At 47.4% G+C, this 26,788-nt stretch overlaps 1 protein-coding gene and 1 long non-coding RNA gene across 5 annotated transcripts; one reads left to right on the plus strand and one right to left on the minus strand.

Moving 5' to 3' along the window:
- Nucleotides 1-1,113: 1,113 nt before the first annotated feature.
- Dao (D-amino acid oxidase) lies at nt 1,114-22,377 on the minus strand. Of its 4 annotated transcripts, none has more exons than XM_074061021.1 (11): nt 22,238-22,377; nt 15,437-15,639; nt 14,067-14,181; nt 12,218-12,294; nt 10,947-11,012; nt 9,269-9,323; nt 7,175-7,279; nt 5,911-5,993; nt 4,958-5,075; nt 3,838-3,936; nt 1,114-1,553 (listed from the first exon to the last, which is right to left on the minus strand). In XM_074061021.1, the coding sequence occupies exons 2-11, from the start codon at nt 15,628-15,630 to the stop codon at nt 1,422-1,424; spliced, it is 1,044 nt and encodes a 347-aa protein (XP_073917122.1). In that variant the 5' UTR covers nt 15,631-15,639; nt 22,238-22,377; the 3' UTR covers nt 1,114-1,421. The 4 variants fall into 4 exon arrangements, with proteins under 4 accessions (XP_073917122.1, XP_073917120.1, XP_073917121.1 ...); XM_074061019.1 differs by having other exon boundaries at nt 22,052-22,367; XM_074061020.1 differs by having other exon boundaries at nt 22,168-22,366.
- On the plus strand, nt 12,842-16,925 carry LOC141418864 (uncharacterized). Its single transcript, XR_012443525.1, has 3 exons — nt 12,842-12,978; nt 14,602-14,803; nt 16,526-16,925. It is a non-coding gene; the product is annotated as an uncharacterized lncRNA (long non-coding RNA).
- Nucleotides 22,378-26,788: the final 4,411 nt, after the last annotated feature.

Consider the following 26,788-nt stretch of genomic DNA (forward strand, 5'->3'; position numbering starts at 1 on the left):
TGAGCCAAGCTATTGGTATCCAAAGAGCTTCAGCTTACAGATGGCCTGTCATGGGACTTGTCAGCCTCTATAATCATGAGTCAGTTCCCCTAATAAATCATCTGTCATCTCTCTACCTATCCATCTATCTGTATGTCTCTCTGTCTGTCCATTTATCCATCCATCCACCCATCCACCTAGCCATCCTCCATTCATCTGTACATTCATACCTATCTATGTATCCTTCTGTTCATCTATCAGTCTGTAGCTGCCCATCCCTTCATCCACCAGTACACATCCATCCACCCATCCATTCTCTATCCTCCATCCATCCATCATCCTCCATCAATCCTCTATCCGTTCTCCATCCATCAGTATCTAGCTAGTTACCTATTAATCCATTCATTCAGGTACCAATCTCTATCTATCTATCTATCTACCTATCTATCCATCCATCCATCCTATTGGCTCTGTTCTTCTAAAGAACCCTTACTAAAACAGTCTGTTAGCTCATTTAAGGCTTTCAAAAATATCTAGGAGCCACATTTGTCCTTTGAGAGGACAAGAGAGAGGTTCAATGTGCCACATAAACAAGGAATGTGCTCGGTGAGTTTACTGTATTAAGCAGTTCCTTGTGGGATGACCCTCCAGTGGCCCCTCAATGATTACATGGGACCCCCCCAGGACCACTCTGTGGACAAATGATGTATTTGGAGTCTTGGATGTGGAGCAGGCATCCTTTGCTATTCGTTCAATGCTTCACCACACCCCAGTTCTACTTATAATCTGCTACAGTGCTTCCTCACTTGTGTTCCCGGGCACACATCGGTGTTCTGCAGAAAATGTTCCTATAGCCAGATAAACTTAAGAGATACTGGGTTAAAGAACCTTAGATAAGTGGGGTTGGGCATGGTGGTACACATCTGTAATCTCAGCTATTCTCAGAGAGGTGGAGTTAGGAGGATCTCCGTCTGAGGCTAGCCCAGGCAAAAGCTCAAGGACTGAAACACAAACTAAAACCAAAAGGACCAGGGGGTGTGGCAGAGCCCTTGTCTAGCAAGCTTGAGGCCCAGGGTTCAAGCCCTAGTACTGCCAAAAATAGAAAAACAAAAATAGAAACTCTGACAAGGTATCTTTGTTGCAGGACTTTTCAGAACCTTTAATATGTTAGGGGGACGTGTAACCAAGTTACTTCAGTTGTCTGTGGCTCTGGACAGCTGGCCTCTTTGATTTTCTGCATTTCCTTTCCATGGGATGAGTCCTAGCTGTCTTCCTAGTGTTGGACCAAGGGCAGAGGGGCTCTAGGCGGGGCTGAACTGTCCTCCAGGAACGAGTTTACATCTTTGCAGAAGGAAGCCAGGGGTACCCGCAGAGGCCTTAGTGAGGAGCTCACTAGCTAGTTGGCCGAGGGGAATAAGGAGTTCTGGTGGTCACTGGAGTCCTCACAGGAGGGATGGTGGAATCTTGGACAACTTCTTTTCTTCCAGAACTTTCCCAAAGAGCTTGGCTGCCTCCATGGCACAGCCCCAGTGAATTGTGATTCCGTAGCCCCCGTGTCCATAGTTGTGGATGACCTGGGAGAGGGGAGAAGAAAGGTAACGGGGTCTGGGAGGGACCTCAGAAACAGTCCTGGCAAAGCAGCCGCCATGAGCCTTCCTTGGGGCTTTGGTGGGATGATGGGCCAAGCCCTGGGCACATCATGGAGACTGAGGGAGAGGGATGGGATGACGCCCTAGGCTCCTGGCTTCTGGTTAGAAGACAGGCATGGCCCCGGGAAAGCAGAATCACATCTACACCCCGAGATCACCTTTCCTACATCAATTACTTGATGAGGCCGGGTGCCAGTGGCTCACACCTGTAATCCTAGCTACTCAGGAGGCAGAGAGTAGGACGATCGCAGTTCAAAGCCAGCATGGTCAATTAGTTCCTGGGACCGTATTTTGAAAAACCCTTCACAACTAGATTCATGTATATCACCCTATACCAATATTAACTCAAAATGGATCAAGGATCTTAGACCACAAACTCTAAAATTGATACAGGAAAGAGTAGGAAATACTCTGGAGTTAGTAGGTGTAGGTAAGAACTTTCTCAACGAAACCCCAGCAGCACAGCAACTAAGAGATAGCATAGATAAATGGAACCTCATAAAACTAAAAAGCTTCTGTTCATCAAAGGAAATGGTCTCTAAACTGAAGAGAACACCCACAGAGTGGGAGAAAATATTTGCCAGCTACACATCAGACAAAGGACTGATAATCAGAATATATAGGGAACTTAAAAAACTAAATTCTCCCAAAACTAATGAACCAATAAAGAAATGGGCAAGTGAACTAAACAGAACTTTCTCAAAAGAAGAAATTCAAATGGCCAAAAGACACATGAAAAAATGCTCACCATCTCTAGCAATAAAGGAAATGCAAATTAAAACCATGCTAAGATTCCACCTCACCCCTGTTAGAATAGCCATCATCAGCAACTCCACCAACAACAGGTGTTGGCGAGGATGTGGGGATTAAGGAACCCTCTTACACTGTTGGTGGGAATGTAGACCAGTACAACCACTCTGGAAAAAAATTTGGAGGCTACTTAAAAAGCTAAACATTGATCTACCATTTGATCCAGCAATACCACTCTTGGGGATATACCCAAAAGACTGTGACACAGGTTACTCCAGAGGCACCTGCACACCCATGTTTATTGTGGCACTATTCACAATAGCCAAGTTATGGAAACAGCCAAGATGCCCCACCACTGATGAATGGATTAAGAAAATGTGGTATCTATACACAATGGAATTTTATGCAGCCATGAAGAGGAACGAAATGTTATCATTCGCTGGTAAATGGATGGAATTGGAGAACATCATTCTGAGTGAGGTTAGCCTGGCCCAAAAGACCAAAAATCATATGTTCTCCTTCCTATGTGGACATTAGATCGAGGGCAAACACAACAAGGGGATTGGACTTTGAGCACATGATAAAAGCGAGAGCACAAAAGGGAGGGGTGAGGATAGGTAAGACACCTAAAAAATTAGCTAGCATTTGTTGCCCTTAACACAGAGAAACTAAAGCAGATACCTTAAAAGCAACTGAGGCCAATAGGAGAAGGGGACCAGGAACTAGAGAAAAGGGTAAATCAAAAAGAATTAACCTAGAAGGTAGCACACACACACAGGAAGTCAATGTGAGTCAACTCCCTGTATAGCTATCCTTATCTCAACCAGCAAAAACCCTTGGTCCTTCCTATTACTGCTTATACTCTCTCTACAACAAAATTAGAAATAAGGGCAAAATAGTTTCTGCTGGGTATTGAGGGGGTGGGGGGGAGAGGGAGGGGGTGGAGTGGGTGGTAAGGGAGGGGGTGGGGGAAGGGGGGAGAAATGACCCAAGCCTTGTATGCACATATGAATAATAAAATAATTTAAAAAAAAAAAGAAAAGAAAAAACCCTTCACAAAAAAGGGGCTGGTGGGGTAGCTCAAGGTGTAGACTCTGGAGTCAAGTTCAAGTAGAATTTCAGCCCTGCCCCTCCAAGTGATCTCATAGGCAGTGACTTCACCCCGCAGAGTATGGTTCCCCCATCAGAAGCTTGTCAGACACTGTCTCCATCCCAAGTTGCTGTAGGAGAGCTTCAATAAGGTCACTTGTGTCCTGGGTTCACTGCGGTATTTGTCACAAACACCATTTTCCTTCTACTCAACCACAGACCCTCCATGTAGCCTAGTATAGGTCCTTCACCAACACTGAGCCTCAGTTTCCCCATTTGTAGAGGGGGCATTACCACCCCTGCCTTGACCTCAGGCTGTGTGCTGGTCATCTCAGGACATGAGACATAGTTCGCCTGGCCACACACTTACCTGTGTGTTTGAAGATCCAGCACGAAGCTGTTCTCTTTCCAGCCGGATCTGGGGACGAACCGGCCGGATGCCAGTGAATTCACCAACAATTCTTGCATTCTGGAAAGAAAAATGCTGGCAGCTCATCTCGTCTCTGGATTTTTCCCCTGCTGTCATGTTTAGGTAGCAGGGAGCTAGCTTTCAGATTCTCGTTACCATCATCACCAGGACCATCATAGGCACCTTCATTAATCCCATTACGATCTGATCACAGCTTTATCAGCTGCCACGTTCATTACCGTCACCCCTGCCACCTCATACCAACTCTGTCAACTAGTGCATTACATCAATCATCAATACCACCACCAACAACAACCTCTGCCATGGGGTTATCTATTTATTTATTTTTGGTGGCACTTGGATTTGAACTCAGGGCTTCATACTTGCTAGGTGGGCACTTTTACCACTTGATTCACTCCATCAGCCCTTTTCTGTGGTGGGTTTTTTCAAGATAGGGTCTCACAAACTATTTGCCCAGGCTGGCTTCAAATCTCGATCCTCCTGATATCTGCCTCCTAAGTAGCTGGGATTACAGGTGTGAGCCACCAGCACCCAGCATAATTTTTTTTTTTTGGTGACTCTGGGGTTTGAACTTAGGGCCCCATGCTTGCTAGGCAGGTACTCTTACCACTTGAGTCACTCCACCAGCCCAAAAGTGGAAGACATTTTTTTTTTTGGCAACACTGGAGTTTGAACTCACAGCCTCACCTTGCTAGGCAGGCATTCTATCATTTGAGCCACTCTGCCAGCTTGCTATAGTGCTATCAATAGTCCCCACCTCATTATCATCAATGCCAGCCACCACTCTCATCACCATCACCACTCATCAACACTAGGAGGCAAACCTGAAAATATGGAGACTTTTGCAACAATTACACCCACTCCTGGTGAAGCCAGATTGCATTGTTGGCATGGCCAGTTAGATTTCATTAGTCCATCAGATGCCCTTCCCTTCCACTGTCGAATTCTGGTGTATTCTCAGTCCCTTGCTGAGATTAATTTGCCCCTTATCCTAGTGGAGTCCTCAAGACCACGCTGCCAGGACTCTGGTCCAGGGCGCTGACACTTCCCCCATCCTTACTTTCAGGGTGGGCTCCAGTCTGCAGCAGCCCTTCCAGATGGTGTTGTGGTCCTGGAAACTGTTAACCTCACTCCAGTTCCCCAGCTGGAAGATGCCTCCAAGAGTTGTTGTTCGGAGCCTATATAAAAACATGGAGGGTCAAGAAAAAGAAGGCTAGGGGAAGGTGGAGAGGGGCGGGGAGCAGTGGGGAGAGATGGCTCAATGTATACACATATGAATAAATGTATAAACAATTAAAAAAAAAAAGAAAAAGAAGGCTGGGACCTGCCAGGCTTGGAGGGTCACCATGCTCTCCCCACCACATCACTGAACCACTACTGCGTCAGCATTGCCATCTGCCAGCAACACCACCGTCCCCCTTAACAACACCTCCGTCAGTGATATGTCATCATAGCACCCTTGAGACTGTCACCTGTGCCACAGGTAATGCCATAGACAGTGGTGTCTTCATCAGCAGCAACTGCCATCCCCACTCCACCATCACTATTACACCACCAGTCTCAACCCCACCCCACCACACACCACCCGCATCACATCCCCACTCTAGGGTCATGTGCCAGTCAATCCTTCCCACCATTCCCCACCACCAGTACCGCCATCCCTTCAATGCCACCACCGTTGTCACTAATGTCACCACCTCCACCATTACAATCACCATCACCGTCCAGCCAGCTGCCATTCCCACTCACTCTCCCATTATTGCTATTCACAGCAATTCTGACTTCTGATGTCACTGTCATCATGGCAGCCCCACCATACTGTCATCTGAGAGAATGTTTGAGATACAGCCCAGTCAAGGCCCAGTCCTGCCTTCCCTGGGGTGTAATTGCTCAAACTCACTTGGAAAGCCCTGGGAGAAAACAACTGCTGAGCCTAAGCCAGGGCCCAGGCAAAGATAGGGGCACAGAGCTCCCTGCAACCCCACTCCTGCCCCGGAGCAGCTGAAGTTTTACCCTGGGATGACATAGGGAGAATTGTAGATACCACTCCTAGGGTCATGGGTGACAATGAAGTGCTTCATCCAAGGGGCCTCCACCTGTGGATTTAAGACAGAGCAGTTTTGTTAGGGAGCTGGGTATGAACTCTCCTTGACCTTGCTCCCCTCTATGGCCAGAAGTTCTGCCAAGAGTGGCAATGCCAGTTCCCCAACCCCTCTGGCCCAAGGTAGCACCTGGTCGCTTGCCTCCTGCAGGAAGACTCCCCCTGCTTCCTGAGTACCGCCCTTCCTCCCTCATGTGTCATAGAGAAGTCTTAGCACACACAGGTGGATGCACGCACACATTAGGTCACACCAGAAACACACACCTGCACACCCGTGCGTGTGTGCATGCACACTCACATATACACGTGCACACACATGGTGTGCCCACAATAGGCGAGAGGTGGAACACTGGTCACCCCACCCCAAGCTCTTAAACCAGGTTGCTTGGATTCTAATCCCAGTCCCACCATTTACTGCTGTGTGAACTTTCGCATGTTACTTGACTCCTTTGTGCCTCACTTTCTCTTGCTCTAAGAAGGCAATGGTGGTGTGATAGAACCCATCTCTTTCTTTCTTGTTTCCTTTTTGGTGGTACTGGGGTTTGAACTCAGAGCCTCACGCTTGTTAAGCAGGAACTTTACCACTTGAGCTGCTTCACCAGACCTTGATAGAATAAAAGGTCATGGATGACTAAAAGGTCATCGGTAAGGCCCGAATCAGGAGGTTCGTAGGAGCACCCCTGGCAATTAATAAACCCTGCAAAAGCTTTTGCTCTTTTTTGGTGGGGGGTTGGTGATATTGGGGCTTGAATTTAGGGCCTTACACTTGCTAGGCTTGCTAGGCAGGCACTCTACCTCTTGAGTCACTCGAGTCACCCTGCCAGCCCTGTTTTTTTTTGAGACAGAGTCTTATGGCTGGCTTCAACTGTGTTCTCCTGATCTCTGCTTCCTGAGTAGCTAGGGTTACAGGTGCCTAGCTAGCATTTGCTGTTCTTGTTACAACGAAGACACATGTGGCTACATCCATGCTTGTTTTGCTGTAAAGAAGGAATCTCCAAAGAAACGTTTGGGTTGGAGAAGCAGGTTGGTCCTTTCCTGTCTCTTTAACATGTCAGTCCCCAAGTCTGAGACTACTCCAGTAGTGTAGTCCAGTCCATCCACAGTTTTGGAGATGGAATCATCATGCAGAGCAATCGTCCTGTTAACTGAAGCCTAGCATGTCACCACCACGCTCACCTGAATGATCTGCCCTCGGCCTGGCTGCAGCAGAGGGTCAGGCTGCAGCGCCCCAGCCCACGCTCCAGTGCAGTTGATAACCACATCTGCGCCTTCTCTTGCCACCTGACAGCAACAACAGGGCAGGGGGATAGGAGGGAGTGAGGGTCCTGCTGTCCCTGTCCTCTCCTTCTTCCTTCCTCCTACTCCACAGCTATCTACTCCCTGGGGAATGGTGGCATGGGATCTCAATGAGGGAAGCAGATGGGTGTGACTCCAAATCTCTGCTTTGCCATTTACCCAAGATGTCACCTCAGAAATGTCCCTTTACCTCCTTGAGCGTTGGCTGCCTCATTTTATAAGAATTTTATAACCAGGGCCAGTAATACCTTTCACAGGCTGCTATGAGGAACCAATGCAAACCTGAATATAAAAGTGCTTGGGGGCCAAGCACAATGGCTCAAATCTGTAATCCTGGCTACTCGAGAAGCAGCGATCAGGAGGATCTCAACTCAAGGTTAGTCCAGGTAAAAAGTTCAAGACCCTATCTCAACTAACGGCTGCTGCCGTAGCACCAGCCCATCATCCCAGCTATGCAGGAAAGCACAGATAGGAGGATAATGGTCCCAGTCAGCCCAGGTGGAAAGCAAGACCCTATCTCAAAATAACCAATGCAAAAAGGGCTGGAGGTATAGCTCAAAAGGTAAAGCAAGTGGTAAAGCAAGCATGAGGCCCTGAGTTCAATCCCCAGTACTGCAAAAAAAAAAAAAAGTGGGTCTGATGTCTGTGATTCCAGCTACCCAGGAGACAGGTAGGAAAATCACCATCTGAGGCTGGCCTTGGGGCAGGAAAGCGGTGGGGGGGGGGGACGCAAGACCCTATTTGAAAAATAACTAAAGCAAAAAAGGCTAAGGGCATGGGTCAATTGATAGAGCACCTGCCTAGCAAGTGCAAGGCCCTGAGTTCAAACTCTAGTTCTGCCAAAAAGAAAAAAAATGCTTGGCAACAAACACTGTGGAAGAGAAAAACTCCTTGGAACACTGAGGAAGTCTGAAGGGAAAGCTGAGATGGTTCTGTTCCTCCTTCTGACTTTTTTCTTTGTTTTTTTTTTTTTGGTGGAACTGTGGTTTGAACTTAGGTCTTCACTCTTGCGAAGTAGGCACCCTACTGCTTGACACACCTCCAGCCCCTTTTTCTCTGTTTGTTTTTGAGATGGGGCCTTGAGAACTATTTGCTCAGACTGGCCTCAAACCATGGTCCTCCCCATCTCACCCTCCCAAGTAGCTAGGCTTCCAGCTCTTCTGACTCCTTTTCATTTCATTCTCTTTCCTCCTACTCTGCCAAGACATTTCCTGGACATCTCGGCTCTGTCTATGTTTGGGACACTGGCCAACTCAGCCAAACCTCCAGGAAGGCAGCTCCCCTCCCAGGGCAATCCTGGAGCACATTGCAACGCACAATAATTGACCATAAACCAGTGTCTGAGAACAAGGTCTATGCTGGAGTCAACCACGAATGTCAAGCAAGTGGTAAAGCACCCGGAGGAGCGGGTAGGTCCTCACTGTACAATGTTCACAGCCACATGTACTGAGTGCCTTCCACATGTAATGAGCGCCTTCCGTGGGCTAAGCGTTGTTGTAAATGCTGGGATTAATGGAGTCACATGTCAGGCTCTTGCTACATGGCCACTGCTCCCTCCCATCACTGTTCACTGTGGTGGGGTTGCTTTGACCAGTGTCCAGTTGAGGGCCCAGACTCTGTAGAAACCAATCCAGATACCAGTAGCACACATCTGCATGTCTGGACCTTGGGAGTGGAATGCACCCAAAGAAGCAGCCAATTCTCCAGCCCTAAAACTCACTGGGGCTCAGGTATAAATTGGTCCCTATGGCATTGTGATTCCATAATTCCTTTGTTCTTGACACTAATGTTAAGGCAGACACCTCCTTCCTCAGAATGCCCTCATCCTCCTAGGATTGCGAGAAGGCCTAGCAGCCTGGAACTGCCTAAGGAGACCCTGGGAGCTGGAGGAGAGGGCCCCTAACCCACTAACAGGAAGCAGGGTCCCCTCACTTGTCCCTCCCAACTCCATCCCCTCCTCGCCTCGCAGCTCACCTCCTCCAAAGACTCCACCTTCCGCTGGAAGAATTTCACTCCCCTCTCAGTTAACCTGGGATGATGAGACATGAAAAACCTCAATGCAGGGCTAGAGGTGTTCAAGCAGTAGAGTGCCTGCTTTGCAAGTGTAAAGCCCTGAGTTCAAACCCCAGTCCCACCAAAACAAAACAAAACAAAAAATCGAGTGAAAAACTTCAATCCACTTGGATGGGTCCATTCTTCCAAGAAACGCCTAGGGAGAACATTTCTGTGCACATTAGTCCCACTGGATATCCCTTGAGAAAATGGCTGTGTAATCGGGTCAGGCATGAGCACCGCTGGACTAGTGGTCCACAGAATGTCCCTTGGGAAACAAGGTCCTCTGAGATGGCCCAAGCCTCTCACTGGGCAGATGGAGAAGCGAGGAGGGTCTTTCGGAAGGTCATATAGTGAGTCTGATAGGGAGGAGTTGGGACTCGAATCCAGGTCTCTTCACTTCCTCATGCTCTGCTGTTGCCACATTGCTTTCCAACATCAAAGAGGGTGAGAGATTTGGGGTACAGAAGGGGCAGTGTGGGACCAAATGCCAAATGTATTGTTTTTTAGAAGCTGGGCATGAGGAGATGCTGGGTTGGGGACACCCATCCCAGCATCTCCTCTAGCTGTCCCAGAGGAGGGCTGGGGATGTGTGGCTCAGTGGTAGAGCACTTGCCTAGCATACATGTGGCACTGGGTTCCATCACAAAACAAAACAAAATAAATGTCCCTGAGTAGAAATATCTGTCACCATTAGTAAAAGTATCAAAAGAATAGAAAATAACCCGTATAGGAGTTGGACCGTAGCTCAGGGCTAACTTATCTACAGAATTTCCTCAAGGTAGACTGACTAGGAGACTTTACTCCTGGGAGAGGCTAGACAGGAGTCACATGTGTTCTAGGTTAGAAGAAATAACCATGTCAGTGCGATGGTTCCCAAACTTGGCCAACAACTACAATCATCCATGGAACTTTTTAAATTATGAAATTCTGAATACCATCCCAGGGTGCTAATTCAGTGGGTGTGAAGTGGGTTCCTGAGATCTTTATTAAAAAAAAAATAAACCTCCCCCAATCATTGGATAAAAATCATTTATTCTAGATTTTTTAAAAAAATCTTAATAAAATAGTAAAATATGGGAATATATGAAATCTTCCTTAATTTAAACATATGTGACTATAGAGATCAACATATCCCTCAAGCTAGTGTTTGCTAATTTGGAACACTACAAAATTCCTTTTAACATCAGGGACGTCCATTATCACCTGTATTAGTTAACATTGTTCTAGCGATACTGGCAAAAGCACTTAGAGAAGAAAAAAATAATTTTAAAAAGGCAATTTATGTCTTGCAAATGATGTAAGCATGTCTGGAAAAATGAAGAGAATTCATTTTACACTATTGCAAAAGTGTGAAAGATTAGAGTGAACTTGCTGGATTTATATGATGTGATAAGCATATCATGTAAAAAGCTATCCAGGCTGCTCTGATGTTCAGCCGGGAGCAGGACTACTGCCTTCATACACAGTGACAGTCAGGACCAAGGACAACACCCACACCCGGTCTCAGGGTTTTCTGCAACCCTTGGGATCAGTCAGTACAGAGAGGACTCCTGTGACCTAGAAAGTACTTTCCTCCAACGGAAGCTCCAAACCTTACCTTTCGGCTAGCCACTGCAGATAGCTCTTCCCCTCCAGAATCAGGCTTGTGTTGAACCAGCCGTAGCTAGAGTCACAGCAGGCAAAAGGTCAGAGTCTGAGCTACATCCAAAGGCTGGGACCAGTACTGTTCTATGGGTCCCCAAAGACTACAGTCAGATCCACTGCTTGGTGGTCATGCAGGGAGGGGAAGTGGCTTTCACCCCAATGCAAGGAGAAATTTTCTTTCTTTCTTTCTTTCTTTCTTTCTTTCTTTTTTTTGGCAGTAATGTTATTTGAACTCAGGGCCTCATGCTTGCTAGGCAGGCAGTCTTCCACTTGAGACACTCCTCCAGCCCTGTTTTGCATTCTTTTTTTTTTGAGGTAGGGTCTCATGAACTATTTGCCAATGCTGGCTTCAAACCTCAATCCTCCTTATCTCTGCATCCCAAGTAGCTAGGATTATAGGTATGAGCCACCAGTGCCTGGCTCACAAGGAGAAATTTTCGATCAGGCAAAGCCATCATGGGTACTGGACTGTGCAGGTAGAGATTGGTGTGCACCTGTAGAGGGAATTTGGGCATGGGGTGGGGCAAGGAGAGGACCAGGGAGACTTCAGGCTGCAGAGGAAAAGAGAAGAGTTTGTAGTCACCCAGACTGTGTTGGAATCCTAGTTATGATCACATGGCTAGGTGACCTTGCGAAGTCACTTAGCCTCTCTAAAGCTCACCTACAAAACAAGATAGTGATACGGAGAGGGATGGTTTGGATGTTGAAAGTCTCCCAATGGTCTATATGTAAAGGTGTAGTCCCTGAGATGGCAGTATTGGAAGGTGGTGGACCCATTAGGAAGCAGAGCCTAGTGGGAGGCCCTCGGGTCATTGGAATGCCTCCTTGAAAGAGACTGTGGGACCCACCCACTCTTGGCCAGTGATGTGAGTTGTTCTGGCACATGCTCTGACCATGATGGAGTGTCCTCACCAGAGGCCCAAACCCATCGAATGGGCTTGAACTTCAAGAACCATGATCCAAAATAAACCTCTTCACTTAACAAGTAGACTGTGTCAGGTATTTTGTTATAGTGACACAGAGCTTCCAAAATCTGTGACTCCATAGCTCCTCCTCCCCAGCCCAAAGCTCAGTGTGAGTGGGGCCTCTGTGAAGGAGCTGGTCAGAGGCCAGGGGACCAATGCCAGGGATGAGAAGTTTGGTGTCTCCAACCTCTGCTGCCTTCTGGACAGTTCTGTCTAAATTGTGGTGGCCCAACCCCTCTGCCTGTGACAGTAATGCTACCTGTAATCAGGGAACATGTCCAGCTCTCTAGGGGTCAGCTTCCGAAATGCCAGAACCATGTCTTTCCAGAAAGGGTCCTGAAAAAGAAAGAGAAAAGGGCACACAGGGATGGGTGACAATCAACACTAAAGATTATAACAAAATTTACATAACAGTGTGTGTACAGCACTGCCCCAAGCATCTTAGTTGCATGGGTTCTAATCCTCACAAGACATTGAGGTAGCGCTGTTCTTATCCCCATTTAATGGATGCGCCTATCGAGGCGTAGAGACGTTAAGTAACTTCTCTAAGGCCACAGCTACTAAATGGTGTAACTGAGAATTGAACCCACACAATTTGGTTCTTAACCACTACACTCAGGGTCCAGGAATAGGGGAGAAGTGGGGGCCACAGTGAAGTCACCAAATGGTGAGAGTGGGAGGCAGTGGGCACACGGGCTCCAACAACCTGGTGGAGACCACAGCCTTGTTACTTACGCAAAGAATTGAGTTCTCTGAGCCTCTGTCATCTTGTCTGTGTCATGGAGTTAATAATCACTCTTGGGCCGGAGAAACATAACAGAAACTATGCCTAAAGTCCTAAGACCGGTGCTAAAGTCTGAATAAACTTGACAGCTGGCACAGGGTGCCGAGCACTGAGCCAAGCAGCCCAGGTGCATCTAAAAGGCTGTGCTACTCCCCTCAGCACAGAGGGCTCTATGAAGTCTATCTGGCCTCAGCCCTAATCCAAGCTCTGCCTCTGAAAAAGCTTTGCAACTTTGGGTAAGTCGCTCCACTTCTCTGAACCTCTGTTTTCTCATCTCTAACATGTGAATAGGGAAAGCACATACTTCCTGATTATTAAATGAATCACTAGGTAGTTAGCACAGTTTTGACTGTCATGAATGTTTGGTTCTATCTTAAGGAAAAGCCCTGGAACTTCTGGGGACAAATGACTTTTTTTTTTTTTTTTAACTTCAGCAACAACTACTCATACCAATCAAAGGCTAGTCTACCACTATCCCTGCCCCTGCCCCTGCCCCCGTTATCAGAAGATATTTTTTGGTATCTGTCAATTTAGTAACAAAATTTGAAACAAGCAAATTATGTATTTTTTTTTAAAGAGAAGTTCTTGCTGATATTTTTGGCTGTGCCTGTATTTTTTGTTTGCTTGCTTGCTTTTGTTTTTGCAGGTTTGGTGATTGGGGATTGAACCCAGGGCCTTTGTACATTCTAGACAAGCACATTATCTCTAAGCAATGCCCATAGCCCTAAAAATAATTTTTTTTTTGGTAGGAATGGGGTTTGAATTTAGGGCTTTACACTTGCAAAGCAGATGCTCTACCCCTTAAGCCACACCTCCAGTCCATTTTTTTCCTCTGGTTATTTTGGAGATGGGGGTCTTGTGAACTATTTGCCCAACTGGCCTCAAACTACGACTCTCCTGATCTCAGCCTCCCAAATAGCTAGAAATACAGGTGTTAGCCACCGGTGCCCAGTTCCTAAAAGTAATTTTTTTCTTATGATTTTTTTTTCCAGTATAACTAGAATTTGAACTCAGGGCTTCATGCTTGCAAGCAAGCACTCTATTGCTTGAGCCACATCACCAGTCCCTAAAAATAATTTTTTTACAAGCACAGAATTTAAAGTGAACCTAATGGCAGTGGTGACATGTACTTGCTGACCAAGAGGTCCAGGTCAGCCTGGGCAGCATATCAAGACCTGTCTCTCCAGACAGATAGCAATTAACTAAAATAAAGTGAGCCTAATCTGAATCCAGGAGTCTGGTGCCTGTGAGACTCGAGGTGCTTCCTGGGCTCAGGACCCAGCCCTTGCTTGGGATCGCTCAAGGTCAAGGACTCTTGACTCACCGGAACAACTTCACGGAAGAGGTTGTAGCCTGAGATTAGGGCCAGGCCCATTTTTTCAGCATTAGGAGAATTGATGTGACTCAGGAGATAGTCAAAAGTCTGCTGGTTCCATTCCCTGGAAGGGACATCCAGAGTCTTGGTTACAATGCCCTGAGCTGAACGTAGGTCCTCAGAAGGTCAGCTTGCATGGGACATGTCCAGATCCAGACATCCATCACGTTCCCTCCTGCAGTGAGTGTCTCAAATGCCTACAGGTCTTCCCCTCCCAAGCACCCCAACATTTCCCCATTAACAGGATAGAGAACGGGGAGAAAAATGCAGTAGTAACCCATGGTAGTAACCCTTTGGCGCCCACCTCCAGCTTAGGCTCACACCACCCATGTGTTTCATGAAGACTTTGACCTGGCTTTGGGAACACAGCTCAGTCGGACTCTGAGCACCCTGTACAGAGATGGCAGGCACTTGTTCCTCCCAAAAGTTTTTCCTCCTCACCCTGGGCACATAGCTGAACTATATCTCCTCCACTGGCTTACAGTTAAGTGGGGTCCCGTGACTGCGTTCTGGCTGAAGACTGCATGTATCGTCCTGCTGGCTCTTTCTGCAGTTACTGGCTCATAAGAAATGATTAACAGTGGAGGTGACCTTGGAGGTGACCTTGAAAGCCATGTCAAAGGATGGCAAGAGCCTTGGCATCACCACCTACTAATCAGGGACACAGGTCTTGGAAATTTACAAGGGTAAGAATTAAGCTTCTGTTTGAGACATTATTTGTTGAGCGTTCATTGATTGAAGCAGCTGGCGATCTCTGAACTGACATAATATCTTTTGCAACTTCATTGATAAATCTGAGTATCAATCTACCTACTTAGCAGTTTTCTGGATTCATTGATGCATATGGTACCGACAGTTACCCAGCTTAGTGAAAAATGGAGATGAAGCCTCCTGTATCTGGCCTAGAGGAGGGGCTTAAATATTTATTAGTATTTTCTTTTCCTTTCCTGTCTGTGTCTGTGTCTGTGTCTGTGTCGTGTGTTGTGTTTTTTTGCCCCTACTGACCTGGAACCTTGATCCTCCCCATTTCAGCCTCCCAAGTAGCTAGGATTACAAGAGTGAGTCAGCAGTATCTGGGTTTTTCTCTCTTTGTTGAGAGGGTCTGACTGTGTTTCTCAGGGTGGCCTTGAATGCATGGGTCAAGTGTCCTCTGGCCGCTCAGGTAGCTGGGACCTCAAGAGCAGCCACTGCCAGGCTTGGTAGTATATCTTTCTGCCATGCCAGAGCAGAGTGTCCACAAAGAACTCCCTGGGGGAGTGCCCCTCTGCAGTCTCAGCCTTGTGAGCTCCCCCAGATCACCCTCTGGGAACCTCACTCACACCTCCCGTTGGTTGCTGGGGTTGCAGAGATAGGGCTGCCAGAAGCCAGCTGCCACATCAGTGGTGGTGAACGGGGTGAAGCGGTCCGCATAGACCTTCATGTCTAGCTGCTGCAGGACTGAGTGGTAACGCTCATGGATGCAGAGGGCGGTGGACAGCCCGATGACCCCTGCTCCGATCACCACCACGCGCATCAAGTCGGCCTGTGAGAAGGAAATGAGGATGGCCACACACTGTCATCACTGTTATCACCCTCCTGAAGGCTTAGAGTTCCAGACACTGCCAAGCCCTTTCTTTCTTTCTTGGTGGTACTGGAGTTTGAACTCAGGGCCTACACCTCGAGCCACTCCACTAGCACTTTTCTGTGATGGATATTTTCAAGATAGGGTCTCACACACTGTTTGCCTGGGCTGGCCTCGAACCGCGATCCTCCTGATCTCTGCCTCCTCAGTAGCTAGGATTACAGGTGTGAGCTACAGCGCCCGGAAAGCCCTGTCTATACTTGATTCCAAACCCAAGCACTCTGGGGTGTAGGGATTACCAATTGTCCCATTCTGCAAGTGGAGGTAGGGAGAGGCAAAGCCGAGTGGAAGTAACTCAGCTTTCTCTGGGGAGCCTCACTGGATGCTCCACCCCTGGGCTGGGGACATAAACAGGTTAGCAGAGCCCTGGTCACCTGTACACTGGATAGTCTAGTAATCAGGATGATGAGTTCTGGGTTCAAGTCTTAGATTTCTGCTCTGCCATCTGCTAGTTGCTAACCTTGGGCTCCACGAACTTCAACTTCGAGTAAGGAGATCGATGGGAGGCTTAAGATATCCAATCGGGGGCCCAGTGCAAATGAGGTGATTTACTGACGTTCATGGACTACCCACTGTGTGCCAGCACCAGCACTAAGTGCTTCACACTAAACATCTCATCTAACTCTCTCAACATTCTTCTGAGGTACGGACTGATCTTGTAAGAGGTGCTTTTGCTAAAAAGCATGGACTTCTTAATCAGACCCACAAATGAACTAAAAGCAGGAAAAAGCATGGCATCTGTCCTCTATTTTGTGTTTGTCTTTACTCTAAGTCATTCTCTTTACAGTCACTTTACAATCACCTTGGATTCCAGGAAAGGCAGAACTGATAACATCATCCTGACAAGGGACTGAAATTTTCCCGAAGGAACAGCAGAGACTTGCAGGACAGACAGCCCTTCAAATGAGGACAATTACCCACAGCGATGAGGCTGCACCCTGGAGCAGAAGCAATCACCTTATGGGAACTAGATGGCTCCCTTCAAGTGATGACAGAGATAACATCTTCTCTGGAGCCCTCAGATTGAGACAATAGTCAGTCAGAACACACCTGGGACTGCGACTGTTTATGCCTATCTTTGTCCCCCGTCCCCAGTTCTTTGTCTACTTATGCCTATACCTCATGTTGGTCCCCTGAAAATGACTGAAGATGGGCTGAGTGTTTACTCTGCCTCTTCCCATAGCATGTCCTGAGCCTGATGACAAGCCTCTTTTCTCTGCTGTCACCGTGTCATTTATTATGGGTGGAAAGTGGAATTTTGGAATATGGAATCTCAGGAGTTTGGGGCTTGGGTACAAAACTCTGGTTTCACTGTTGTTAGTCCCATTTTACAGATGAGGAAACTGAGGCTCAGAGAAGTGAAGTGACTCAGCTGAGTTCACACCGCCAGTAACCAGTGTTGCTGGGTTTTAATTCCAATTCCAATTCAAGTAAATGCGACACACACTTTGTGTATACCTACTATGTGCTAGGCTAACAGCTAGCTGATGCAGCTGTGAGCACATCTGATTCAGGGTTTAGCAAAGGTGACACCACAAGCGAGAAATGGAGTCAGAACTCAGGCTTCCAGCACAGAACTTGGTCTGCCTTGGCGAGCTAGGCTGCTGGACCCTCAGAAGTTTAGAAGGCTAGCAGCTTTTGACTTTGAACTATTCTGCCGGCTCCTGCTGAGGCAGAACAAGAGAACTGTTTGTGCCGGAGGGCCAAATTCAACTTTCCATGTCTTTACTCACAACTGCCCTCCACAGAGCCGCCTCCTGGCAACTCCAGCCTGGACCTCTGAACAGCAGGGCATTCTCAATATGGCCTAGTTTTGCTAAGGGGGAAACGGCCCAGCCCACAAAAGCTGGACTCTGCTGGGCTTTCAGAAGCCAGACAAACAGAAAGGTGGTGTTCTTCTAGACCTTTCTCCCTCCAGCTTGGAGAGGATGGGGGAGAAGGCCTGTCAGGAACCCCTAGTCTCCTCCTTTCCCTCCTCTCCTGCACTTTGCCCCAGGAGACGTGATCATCTCACCTGTAAAATAGTGCTGACCCCAAGCTCTCGGTTGTCCTGAGATTAAATGACAAGCTGACAAGTTCTGGGCTGGGGATGGGGCTCGAGGGGTAGAACATTCACCTAGCACACGCAAGGCCCTGGTTCCACCCCCAGCAGCACACAAAAAAGTTCTAGGAAGTGTCCTGGTACCTATCTTTCCTGACACAGAGTAGTCCCTCAGTGCACAGTAGGCTCTCTCTGTCCTCCAGCACCTTGAAAATCACCATGGAAAAACAGCATCTGGTGTAAAGAGAGAGGAGTCACACCTGACTCCTTTCCTGGCTTGCAGTGAGACCCTTGCCAAGTTCCTTCTGACTATCTCCATCATCTCTGGAGAACTGACTGCTCTTGTACATTGAAGCTAAAGGAATAAGGGAATTTCTTGTATTTTCTAAATTCTTGGTGATAAGTACCAGAGGTGGTGTGGGGCAGGTGCTGGCGGCAACAGTGCAAACTAATGGGCAGACACATCTGTTTTCACACACCATCTGTGCAACCCTGGGAAAGTCATTTAACTTGGCTAGCAAGGGTCAAGTTTGCCCAGAACTAGGGGTGCTCCCGAGATGAGCACTTTCAATGCTTAAGAAAGTAGAGTCCTGAGCTGCTGGAATGGCTCAAGCGGTAGAGCACCTGCCTGGCAAGTGTGAGGCCCTGAGTTCAAACCCCAGTAGCACCAAAATTTAAAAAAAAAAAAGAAGATGAAGAAGAAGAAAGAAAAGAAAAGAAAGGAGAGACCTGGGCAAGCTGGGAGGGTCTGGTCAAATCCTAACTGAGCCTTGGGTTCCTCTTCTAGAAGTGTTTACAGGCTAATGAAGACTTACTGCCTCACCATATCCCCACTAGAACGTCACCCCGGGAGGCCATTGGTCTTGTTCATTGCTCCAGGACTTAGAATGTGTCTGTCAATGCAGGACTGAGAACCCCATCTCAACAAACAAGCTGGGGCCGGGCGCTGGTGGCTCACATCTGTAATCCTAGCTACTCAGTAGGAAGCAGCGATCAAGAGGATCACAGTTCAAAGCCAGCCAGGGCAAATAGTTCTCAAGACCCTATCTGGAAAAAAACCCATCATTAAAAAAAAGGGCTGGTGGAGTGGCTTAAGGTGTAGGCTCTGAGTTCAAACCTCAGTACCGCCAAAAAAAAAAAAAAGCTGGATATGGGGCATTCAAAACTCTAGCTACTCAGGAGGTGTAGGTAGGAGGATCACGGTTCAAGAGAGGCCCTAGGCAAAAATGTAGGCCCTATTTGATATATAGCTAAAATAAAAAAGGGCTGGGGTATGAGTCAAGTGATAGAGTGCCTGCTTAGTAAGTGCAAGGCTCTGATTTCAACTCCCACTGCTGCCAAAAAAAAAAAAAAAAAACAAACCTGTAAAATGCTTGGGAACTCACACATTACAGCAGTATAGCTTGTTCCCCAGTGTGCAAAGGGGGCTGAGACTCACAGAGGATAAGGTCAGCTAGTCAAGGACATGACAGGGGGCTGGAGTGGAAACTGAGGTGTGCTTTCTCCAAGCTACAGTTTTCTCACTCTTGTACTGCCTAGAAAATCAGCACAGGACTGAGGGAAAAATGGGAGGTGGGAGAGGAGAATGCTAGAAACCTGCTGGGAGGCTCTGGATAAGAAAAAGAAAACCAAACCAAAGCAGAGCCCTCATGTACGCAGGACACATGCCCAAGAGAAGAGCAGGAGGCAGTGCTCAAGTTCTTTTGCTGAAAAGCATTGGTTCCTTACTTGAGCCCACAAATTAACTAAAGCAGGAAAAGCTTGGCATCTTTGTTTCCATTTTGTATCTGTCTTTGCTCTAGCCATTTTCTTTACAGTCACTTTGCAATCACCTTCCATTCCAAAAAGGACAAAACTGATAATATCTTATGACAATGAACTGGAGCCACCTGGAGCTACCACCCTCCCAGAGAGGACAATTATCCCAAGAATCCTCTCAAACAGGAATCAGATTACTCCCTCAAGGTGTTAACTTCCAAAACTGGACTAGACCACCTGCCTGACGGAGACTATGGGCTCCACCAGTCATGAGACCAACCAGACCACACCTATGACTGGACTGATTAACTATACGTACCTTTGTCCCCTGCCCCCAGTTCTTTTGTCTATTTAAATCCATAGCTCATGTCTAAGCTATACCCCAAAGATGGCTAAAGATGAGCTGGGTGCTTTCTCTGCCTCTTCCCACGGCATGTTCCGAGTTGTGTAATAAACCTCCTTTCTCTGCCTTCACCATGCCTCTTTATTTGGTGTTTAGGGGCGGGTGACCAGATCTGGCATATGGAATCTTGGGAGTTTGGGCCTTGGGTCCAAAACTCCAGTTTCAGTAGGACCTAGAGCACCTCCAAACCAGCTGTAAGAACCAGGCTGAGATACAGAAGGACAAGCAAAATGTGGGTCTCAGTTTCTCCAATGTGCAAAACTTTACTTGTTTTTGGCAGAACTGGGAGTTTGAACTCAGGGTCTCACACTTGCTTGGCAGGCACTCCACCAGCTCTCCAATGTACAAAACTTTAAAAAGCGAGCTAATGTCCTTGTACAGATGGGGAACTGAGATCCCAAAAAGAGGAACAACTCAGCCAGAGTTAGAGGCTGTGATAAAAGGGTTTATTCCCGTGGAAGGCAAAGTAAAGAACAGGTAACGTAGAGAGATCGTGGTGGCAGCTGCTATTTTTCCAGCTCCTTGTGTGTCAGCTGTTGGGCTAAGAACTTTATGTGCGTGATCTGGTGTGCTCTTCACAAGTACCCTAAGGAAGTCATCACACCCATTTACAGCTGAAGCAACTGAGGCTGGCCTTGGAGAGAAGCAGAGCCTAGGCTGACCTGACTCCCGTGTCTCTGTGCCCAAACACCCTGCACTGCTAGCAAGACATAGGATTTGAAAAATCCAAGGATCAAACAGGTAAAGAAAAACACCCAATGTTTCAGAGTCCTGCATGTTCAAAGCCCAAAGTGCACCATTTGTGTAGTGATAGGGATAGAATTGCAGAGGAAAAATTCTGAGTCCTAAGTCAATTACATTTAGGGAAAAAAACACACATTCTATGAACCACATTGTTACTGATTACAGCAGCTTGTATATTAAGATACACTAGATATACTAACACTCTCATTAGACGCAGAGGGGATTGTGGGAGCTGACAGATCAGCCTCAGGGAAAATCGTTCACGCGTGTGATAAGGAACTTCTTAACTCATGTAGTTCTGTTATTAAGTCTACCTTTTCCTTGCTACCGTTGATAGTTTTATCTGTGTTGTGGTCTGCTACTGTTTTACACCAATTGCTTCCAGTAAACACACTCAGACGTGCACCCAGAAAGGTGAAGCAACAGGGGTGTTTTATTTATCAGTGGGCGTAAATGTCTATAGAAGCATGGAGCGAGAAGGGAGCCCATACATCTTGGGCCCTGCCACCTGCTAAGTCACATGGAGAGCAAGTCAGACATAATTCCCTTAATCTTCTCCCTGGCTCCAGGAGATAGGGGCCACTATATTTTTCGTGGTACTGGAGTTTCAACTCAGGGCCTACACTTTTAGCCCTTTTTGGTGTTGAGTTTTTTCGAGATAGGGTATCGTAAACTATTTACCAGGACTGGCTTCCAGCTGTGATCCTCCTGATCTCTGCCTCCTGAGTAGCTAGGATTACAGGGGTGAGCCACAGTGCCCAGTTTAGAGACCACTATTATTTCACTCTAGTCCAGGACTGAGATTCAGGGAGGGAAGCCACTTTTCCAAGGTCCCACTATCTGTGTGGGACAGCATTCAGATCTGACTCAGTTTTCCAGGAGGGCCATAGAAAGAGTTAGGCAGCCACCAATAAGTTGGCACTTTCTGCTTGTCTTTCAGTCTTGTCTGTGTTTGTTTATGAGGTCCCTTGTCCCCTAGACAGCAATCAGAGGCAGTTTCTGCCTCCGACTGCTTCATGGTTACAGCAAAGAATACCAAAGACTCATTCTAAGAAAACCAAAAGGTCATGGGTGAGTTACAAGAATGAACACAACTCAGCTCTTCATGGCTTCAGGTCACACACTGGCTACGTCTTATGAGCCTGATCTTCTCAGAGTTTATCTTTAAAATAGAACAGAGGCTATGAAGGCTTGAGAACACTCTCTCCCCCTCCCTCCAAACACCATTTATGGAGTACTTCCAAACATCCAGCTCCACCCTGTGCTAAGCACTTTATATTCAAATTCACCCCAAGGAAGGTTGAGGTGAGTGAAAATCCCACTTTCTGGATGAGGAAACTGAGGCATAGAAAATTGACGTCACTTACCTTACTCCCCATCTGATTCCAGATCTAGAGCTTCATCTCTTTGAGGGGACAATGCCCAGAGAGCAAGTCTGTCCTTCCCTCTGTCACCAGTCTCAGCCTCTAATGCTGAGCCTTACCTGTTGACACTGTGAAGACAGTGTGTCCTTCTGCTCCCACTTCCAGGTCAAGGGTGCGCCTGCCACTCACCCCACATCCAAAACTTCTGAAGAAAGGAGGCAGTTGCAGGGGTGCAGGATCCTTTGCTGCAGGGAAGCTCCTGATTCCAGAACCTGCTGACTTCAGCCCGCTGCCCACCAGCTAGGAATAGAGCGCAAGGTCAAAGTCTGGGGTACCGTGCAAGGGGTGGGGTTTGGCACCATGCTGCTCCCGGGGACTGGACCCAGCCTGGCCGGCCAGGAGAGCTCACCTCCCCTTGCTCAGTCACTGAAAAGTTGCCTGACTTTTCTGGCTAATTTCAAGTCCCTGAGACAAGCCTGGGGGAGGGAATGTGGGCATTCTGGGAGGCCTGATGGGCCAGCTGGAGACAGTCCTCATTCTTCCTTCTTCCTGCTGCCACCCTGGCAAAGGGAGGGTCATTCCCTGGGCCACTGTGGGCCTGGCCTGCAGCAGGGGGTTGGTTGCCTGGCAGCCCCTGAGTGAGGGCCAGAGCACAGAGATAGCCTGGGACTTTCTCCCATGGGGGAGTTTAGATGGGGTAGTGACTGTTACGTGATGCCATGCTTGGTAAGTGTTAGTGAATCCAGTTATACCTTTGTTCTTTGGTAGAATTTTACAACTTCCTGTATTTTTCTTCCAAGAATGGGATCCTCTGTACTGTACTGTTTGGTGACCACTTACTATTTTATGAAAATCTTTCTACTGTAGTGCATGGTTGTATAGCCTACTTTTAAATGGCTGCACATAAAAATTATTTAAATGGCTAATAAAGTACCCCCCAGAACTTAGCATCGTAATACACTAAATATTATCTCACACATATTCTATGGGCCTGGTGTCTGCAGCAGCTTAGCTGCATGGTTCTGATTCAACACCTCTCATAAGTCAAGATGTTGGCAGCGGCTGTGTTCTCATCTGAAGACTTGACTGGGATGGAGGATCCATTTGAAGATGACTTATTCATATGGCTGGTAGGTTAGTGCTGGTTGTCGGAGGTCTCAGTTCCTTGCTACCTGAACGTCGCCATAGGGTTGCATGAGTATCCCTATGACATGGTGGCTTACTTCCCCACAGTGAGGAATTCAAGATGGGGCAGGATAGAAGCCACAGTGTCTTTATGACCTAGTCTCAGAAGTCAGACCCCGTCACATGCAATATCACAGTTGTGATATGGGTCATCTTATCAGTGTGGGAGGGGCCTCGGCAGGACATGAATACAGGGAGATGAGAGTTGTTAAGGATTTATCTAACTGATCTCCTCTATGGGACATTTAATCACTCCATCTTACAAGTCAAGATTCTGAGGCCCAGCAAGGTCAGTGGGTTGCCCGTGGTCACACAGTAAGTTAGAGGCAGAAGCAGAGTATCCCAAGCTTCAAAAGTCCATCCAATGGAGAGGCAGAGGCAGAACGTACTTACCTACCAGGGAAACCCCAAGCACCCAGGTTAAATGGGGGTGGTAGAGAGATAGAGTGTTCAGCCAACTCCACACAGGAACCAGGAGTGCTCATCTGCCTGGCTACTGGTGTCTCTCCACCTACCCAAGAGATGCTTCGGCAAGGCACTGGGATACCAGTGGTCCCCAGACCTGTCCCTGGACCCTGTGGGCCAAGTAGACAAGGCCTGAGTCCTCACACACAGAAGCACATGGAAACTCTCACCTCTCAGCCACAGAGGCTGACAACTTGTTCATGGGCCCTGGGGGCTGGTTGACCTGGGTTCAAATCCTGTCTCTAAGCCTCAGTTTCTGTAGCCATGGAAAGGATACTATTGGTAGTGTCCTGTGGCTGTCATAGCAAAGTGTCACAAACTGGGTGGCTTTAATGACAGACACTTGTCTTCTCACAGTTCTGGAACTGCAAGTCCTAAATCATGCTGGCAATTGGGACTTTGCAGTTTACTAAGTTAAGATGAGCTCATTAGGGTGGGCCTGGTCCATTAGGACTGTGTCCTATGAAAAGGTGGAAATTGGATACAGGGACAGGGACAATCCCTGTTGGCAGGGTCAGTGCCCTCAGAAGGCTGTGACAAGCTCTTTCATCAGAAAGCTCTCTTAGCTTCTGATGGTTTGTTGGAAGTCCTGGGTGTTCCCTGGCTGTGGTCACAGAACTCAGATCTTCCAAAGTAAAAGAAATTTATTTAGCTTATAGCTCTGGGGGGTCAGAGTCCATCAGCATGGGATTGTGTCAGCCTTGGACCCCAGGCCACATGGCCATGTCAGATAGTTTCTTGGCAAGGATGTGTGCAAGAGGAAGAGGTCACACAGTGAGACAGGAAGCCAGATAGTGGGGAGGGCCACTCTTGCTCTTTTGTGGCAACCCTCTGGGTCCCATATAGAACTAATTCCTTCTGCTGGCCTAGCACCCAATGACCTACTGACCCCTAAAGGAGCCTCATCTTAAAGGCCCCACCACCTCTTAATATCCCCACACTGGAGATGAAGCTTATAACACATGAACGCCTCAGTCCTCAAGCACACTGTAGCACCATCTAACTATCCTCAACATCATCTCTGTGAAGGTGACATATTCATAGGTCCCAGAAACAGAGTTTTATTACCTTTAAATTTCATTTCCAAGGGAATAGTTAAGGAGGAATTGCAAATTATTTGTTTCAAAAAAAGGAACTATCAGTATAGTTATCTTATCTTCTTCTTCCTAAACTGGCTTGGAGGAACCTTTTTTTGGCCCGAATCCTGAAGCAGAAAAACATGGGTTTGCATGTTTTTTGCCCCTGCCTGATTGCGTGACCTTGGGCTACTGTATCAATTTCCTTGTCCCTCAAGTGAGAGTCTCAATAATGTGACAAGAAGAAATGCACCTAAAGCAGCCTGACCCAGGGACAAGGACATGCCACCCTCACCAATGCTCAGGGCTACAGAAGCACAGGAAGGGGCATCTTACCTGGCCAGGGCCAGGGAGGACTTCCTGGAAGACGCAACCCCTGAGTGTGAGGGGATGTTCAGCAACTTTTTCTTTTTGTCTGTACTGGGGTTTGAATTCAGGGCCTTTCACTTGCTAGGTAGGTGCTCTACTGCTTGAGTCACCCCACCAGCTTTTTTTTGTGTTGGGTAACTTTTGAAGTAGGATCTTGTGAGCTATTTGCCTTGAACTGGCTTCAAACCAAGATCCTCCTAATCTCTGCCTCCTGAATAGCTAGGATTACCAGCACACAACTCAGCAACTGGGGTTTTTTTGCAGTACAGGATTTGAACTCAGGGCCTCATGCTTGCTAAGCAGGTGCTCTACCACTTGAGCCACTCCCCAGCCCAGTAACTGTTTTTAATAGTTGTACAACTTTGTGAGACTATAAGGATGAGGCTAACGATGTTTAAATAAATTATGATAAAAAAAATGATACCAAATGGAAAGGGCTCTACAGTATGCTTTCAGTTCTTTCCCCTCCCCACTCTTTTTTTTTTTTTTTTTTGATGGAACTGGTGTTTAAACTCACTGCTTATTTTGGAGCTGGGGATCTCATGAACTATTTGCCTGGGCTGGCCTTGAACCACAATCCTCCCAGTCTCAGCCTCCCAAATAGCTAGGATTACAAGAGTGAGCCACTAGAGCCTGATCTTCTCCCGACTCTTATAGGTCAGAATCAAGCCACAATCTGTTTCCAAAAAAGGGTATAGAAGGGTCACACTTTTAAGTCAAGACAGAATGGCATCAAACAGGATCACTAACCTGACTTGCTGAGCCACTCTGGAGCCTGAGATGAAAGGAAAAACCATTAATAAAGCACTGATCCCAGCCTTATTTACATTTTGATTTTTTTGCTCCTCATGAATTTTTTGCATTGATATTGGTATCATTAAGTGTATTAAAATATTATTTGTCTTGATCACTGATTTGGGGGGACATATTCTTACATTTGGCACCTTCACACTTATCCCAGACCTATCCCTGAGGCTTTTCAGGATTTTGTTGTTGTTGCTATTTGTTTGTTTGTTTTGAGACATGGTCTCCTTATGTAGACCAGGCTGGCCTGGAACTTGCAATCCTCCTGGCTCAGCCTACAGAGTGCTGAGATTATAGGCATGTACCACCAGGCCTAGCCCCCCTGAGGCTTTTCTTAAGGACCATTCCTGGCTCTACAGATGGTACAAAATGAGATATGAATAGTTTATGACAGTACCAGGTAACACTTGCTGTGTGCATGTGGGTAGGACCAGGCTATGAGATCTTGGAAAGGCCACTGCCTAGAGGGCGGGAAGGGCTTTAGGGGGAGATGTCTGGCAAGAGCTGTGGGAGAAAGGCCTGTCAGCAGGAGGAGGAAGTGAGAAGGGATGGGAGTGGAGAGGCAGACAGGGCCAGGACAGGGGAACTGGGGAACTAGAATGTGGTTTGTAGACAGGTAGCGGGCTCAGATCTAGGTAGGAATGGTGTCTACAGAGGCAGTTTCTCAAAAGGCAATTGCTAACCCAGGAGCACCAGCCTGTCAGCCTCACCTGGGAGCTCCCTAGCTATTCAAATTTTCTAGCCCAACCCCTAACTCTCTGGAGGGTTGGGCTTAGGGCTTGTGTTTTCTTCAGGCGATTCTCAGACTTTCAATTTTGAGAACTAAGGTAAAGGAGACATA

Source organism: Castor canadensis, chromosome 18, assembly GCF_047511655.1.
Source record: "Castor canadensis chromosome 18, mCasCan1.hap1v2, whole genome shotgun sequence".
NCBI lineage: Eukaryota > Metazoa > Chordata > Mammalia > Rodentia > Castoridae > Castor > Castor canadensis.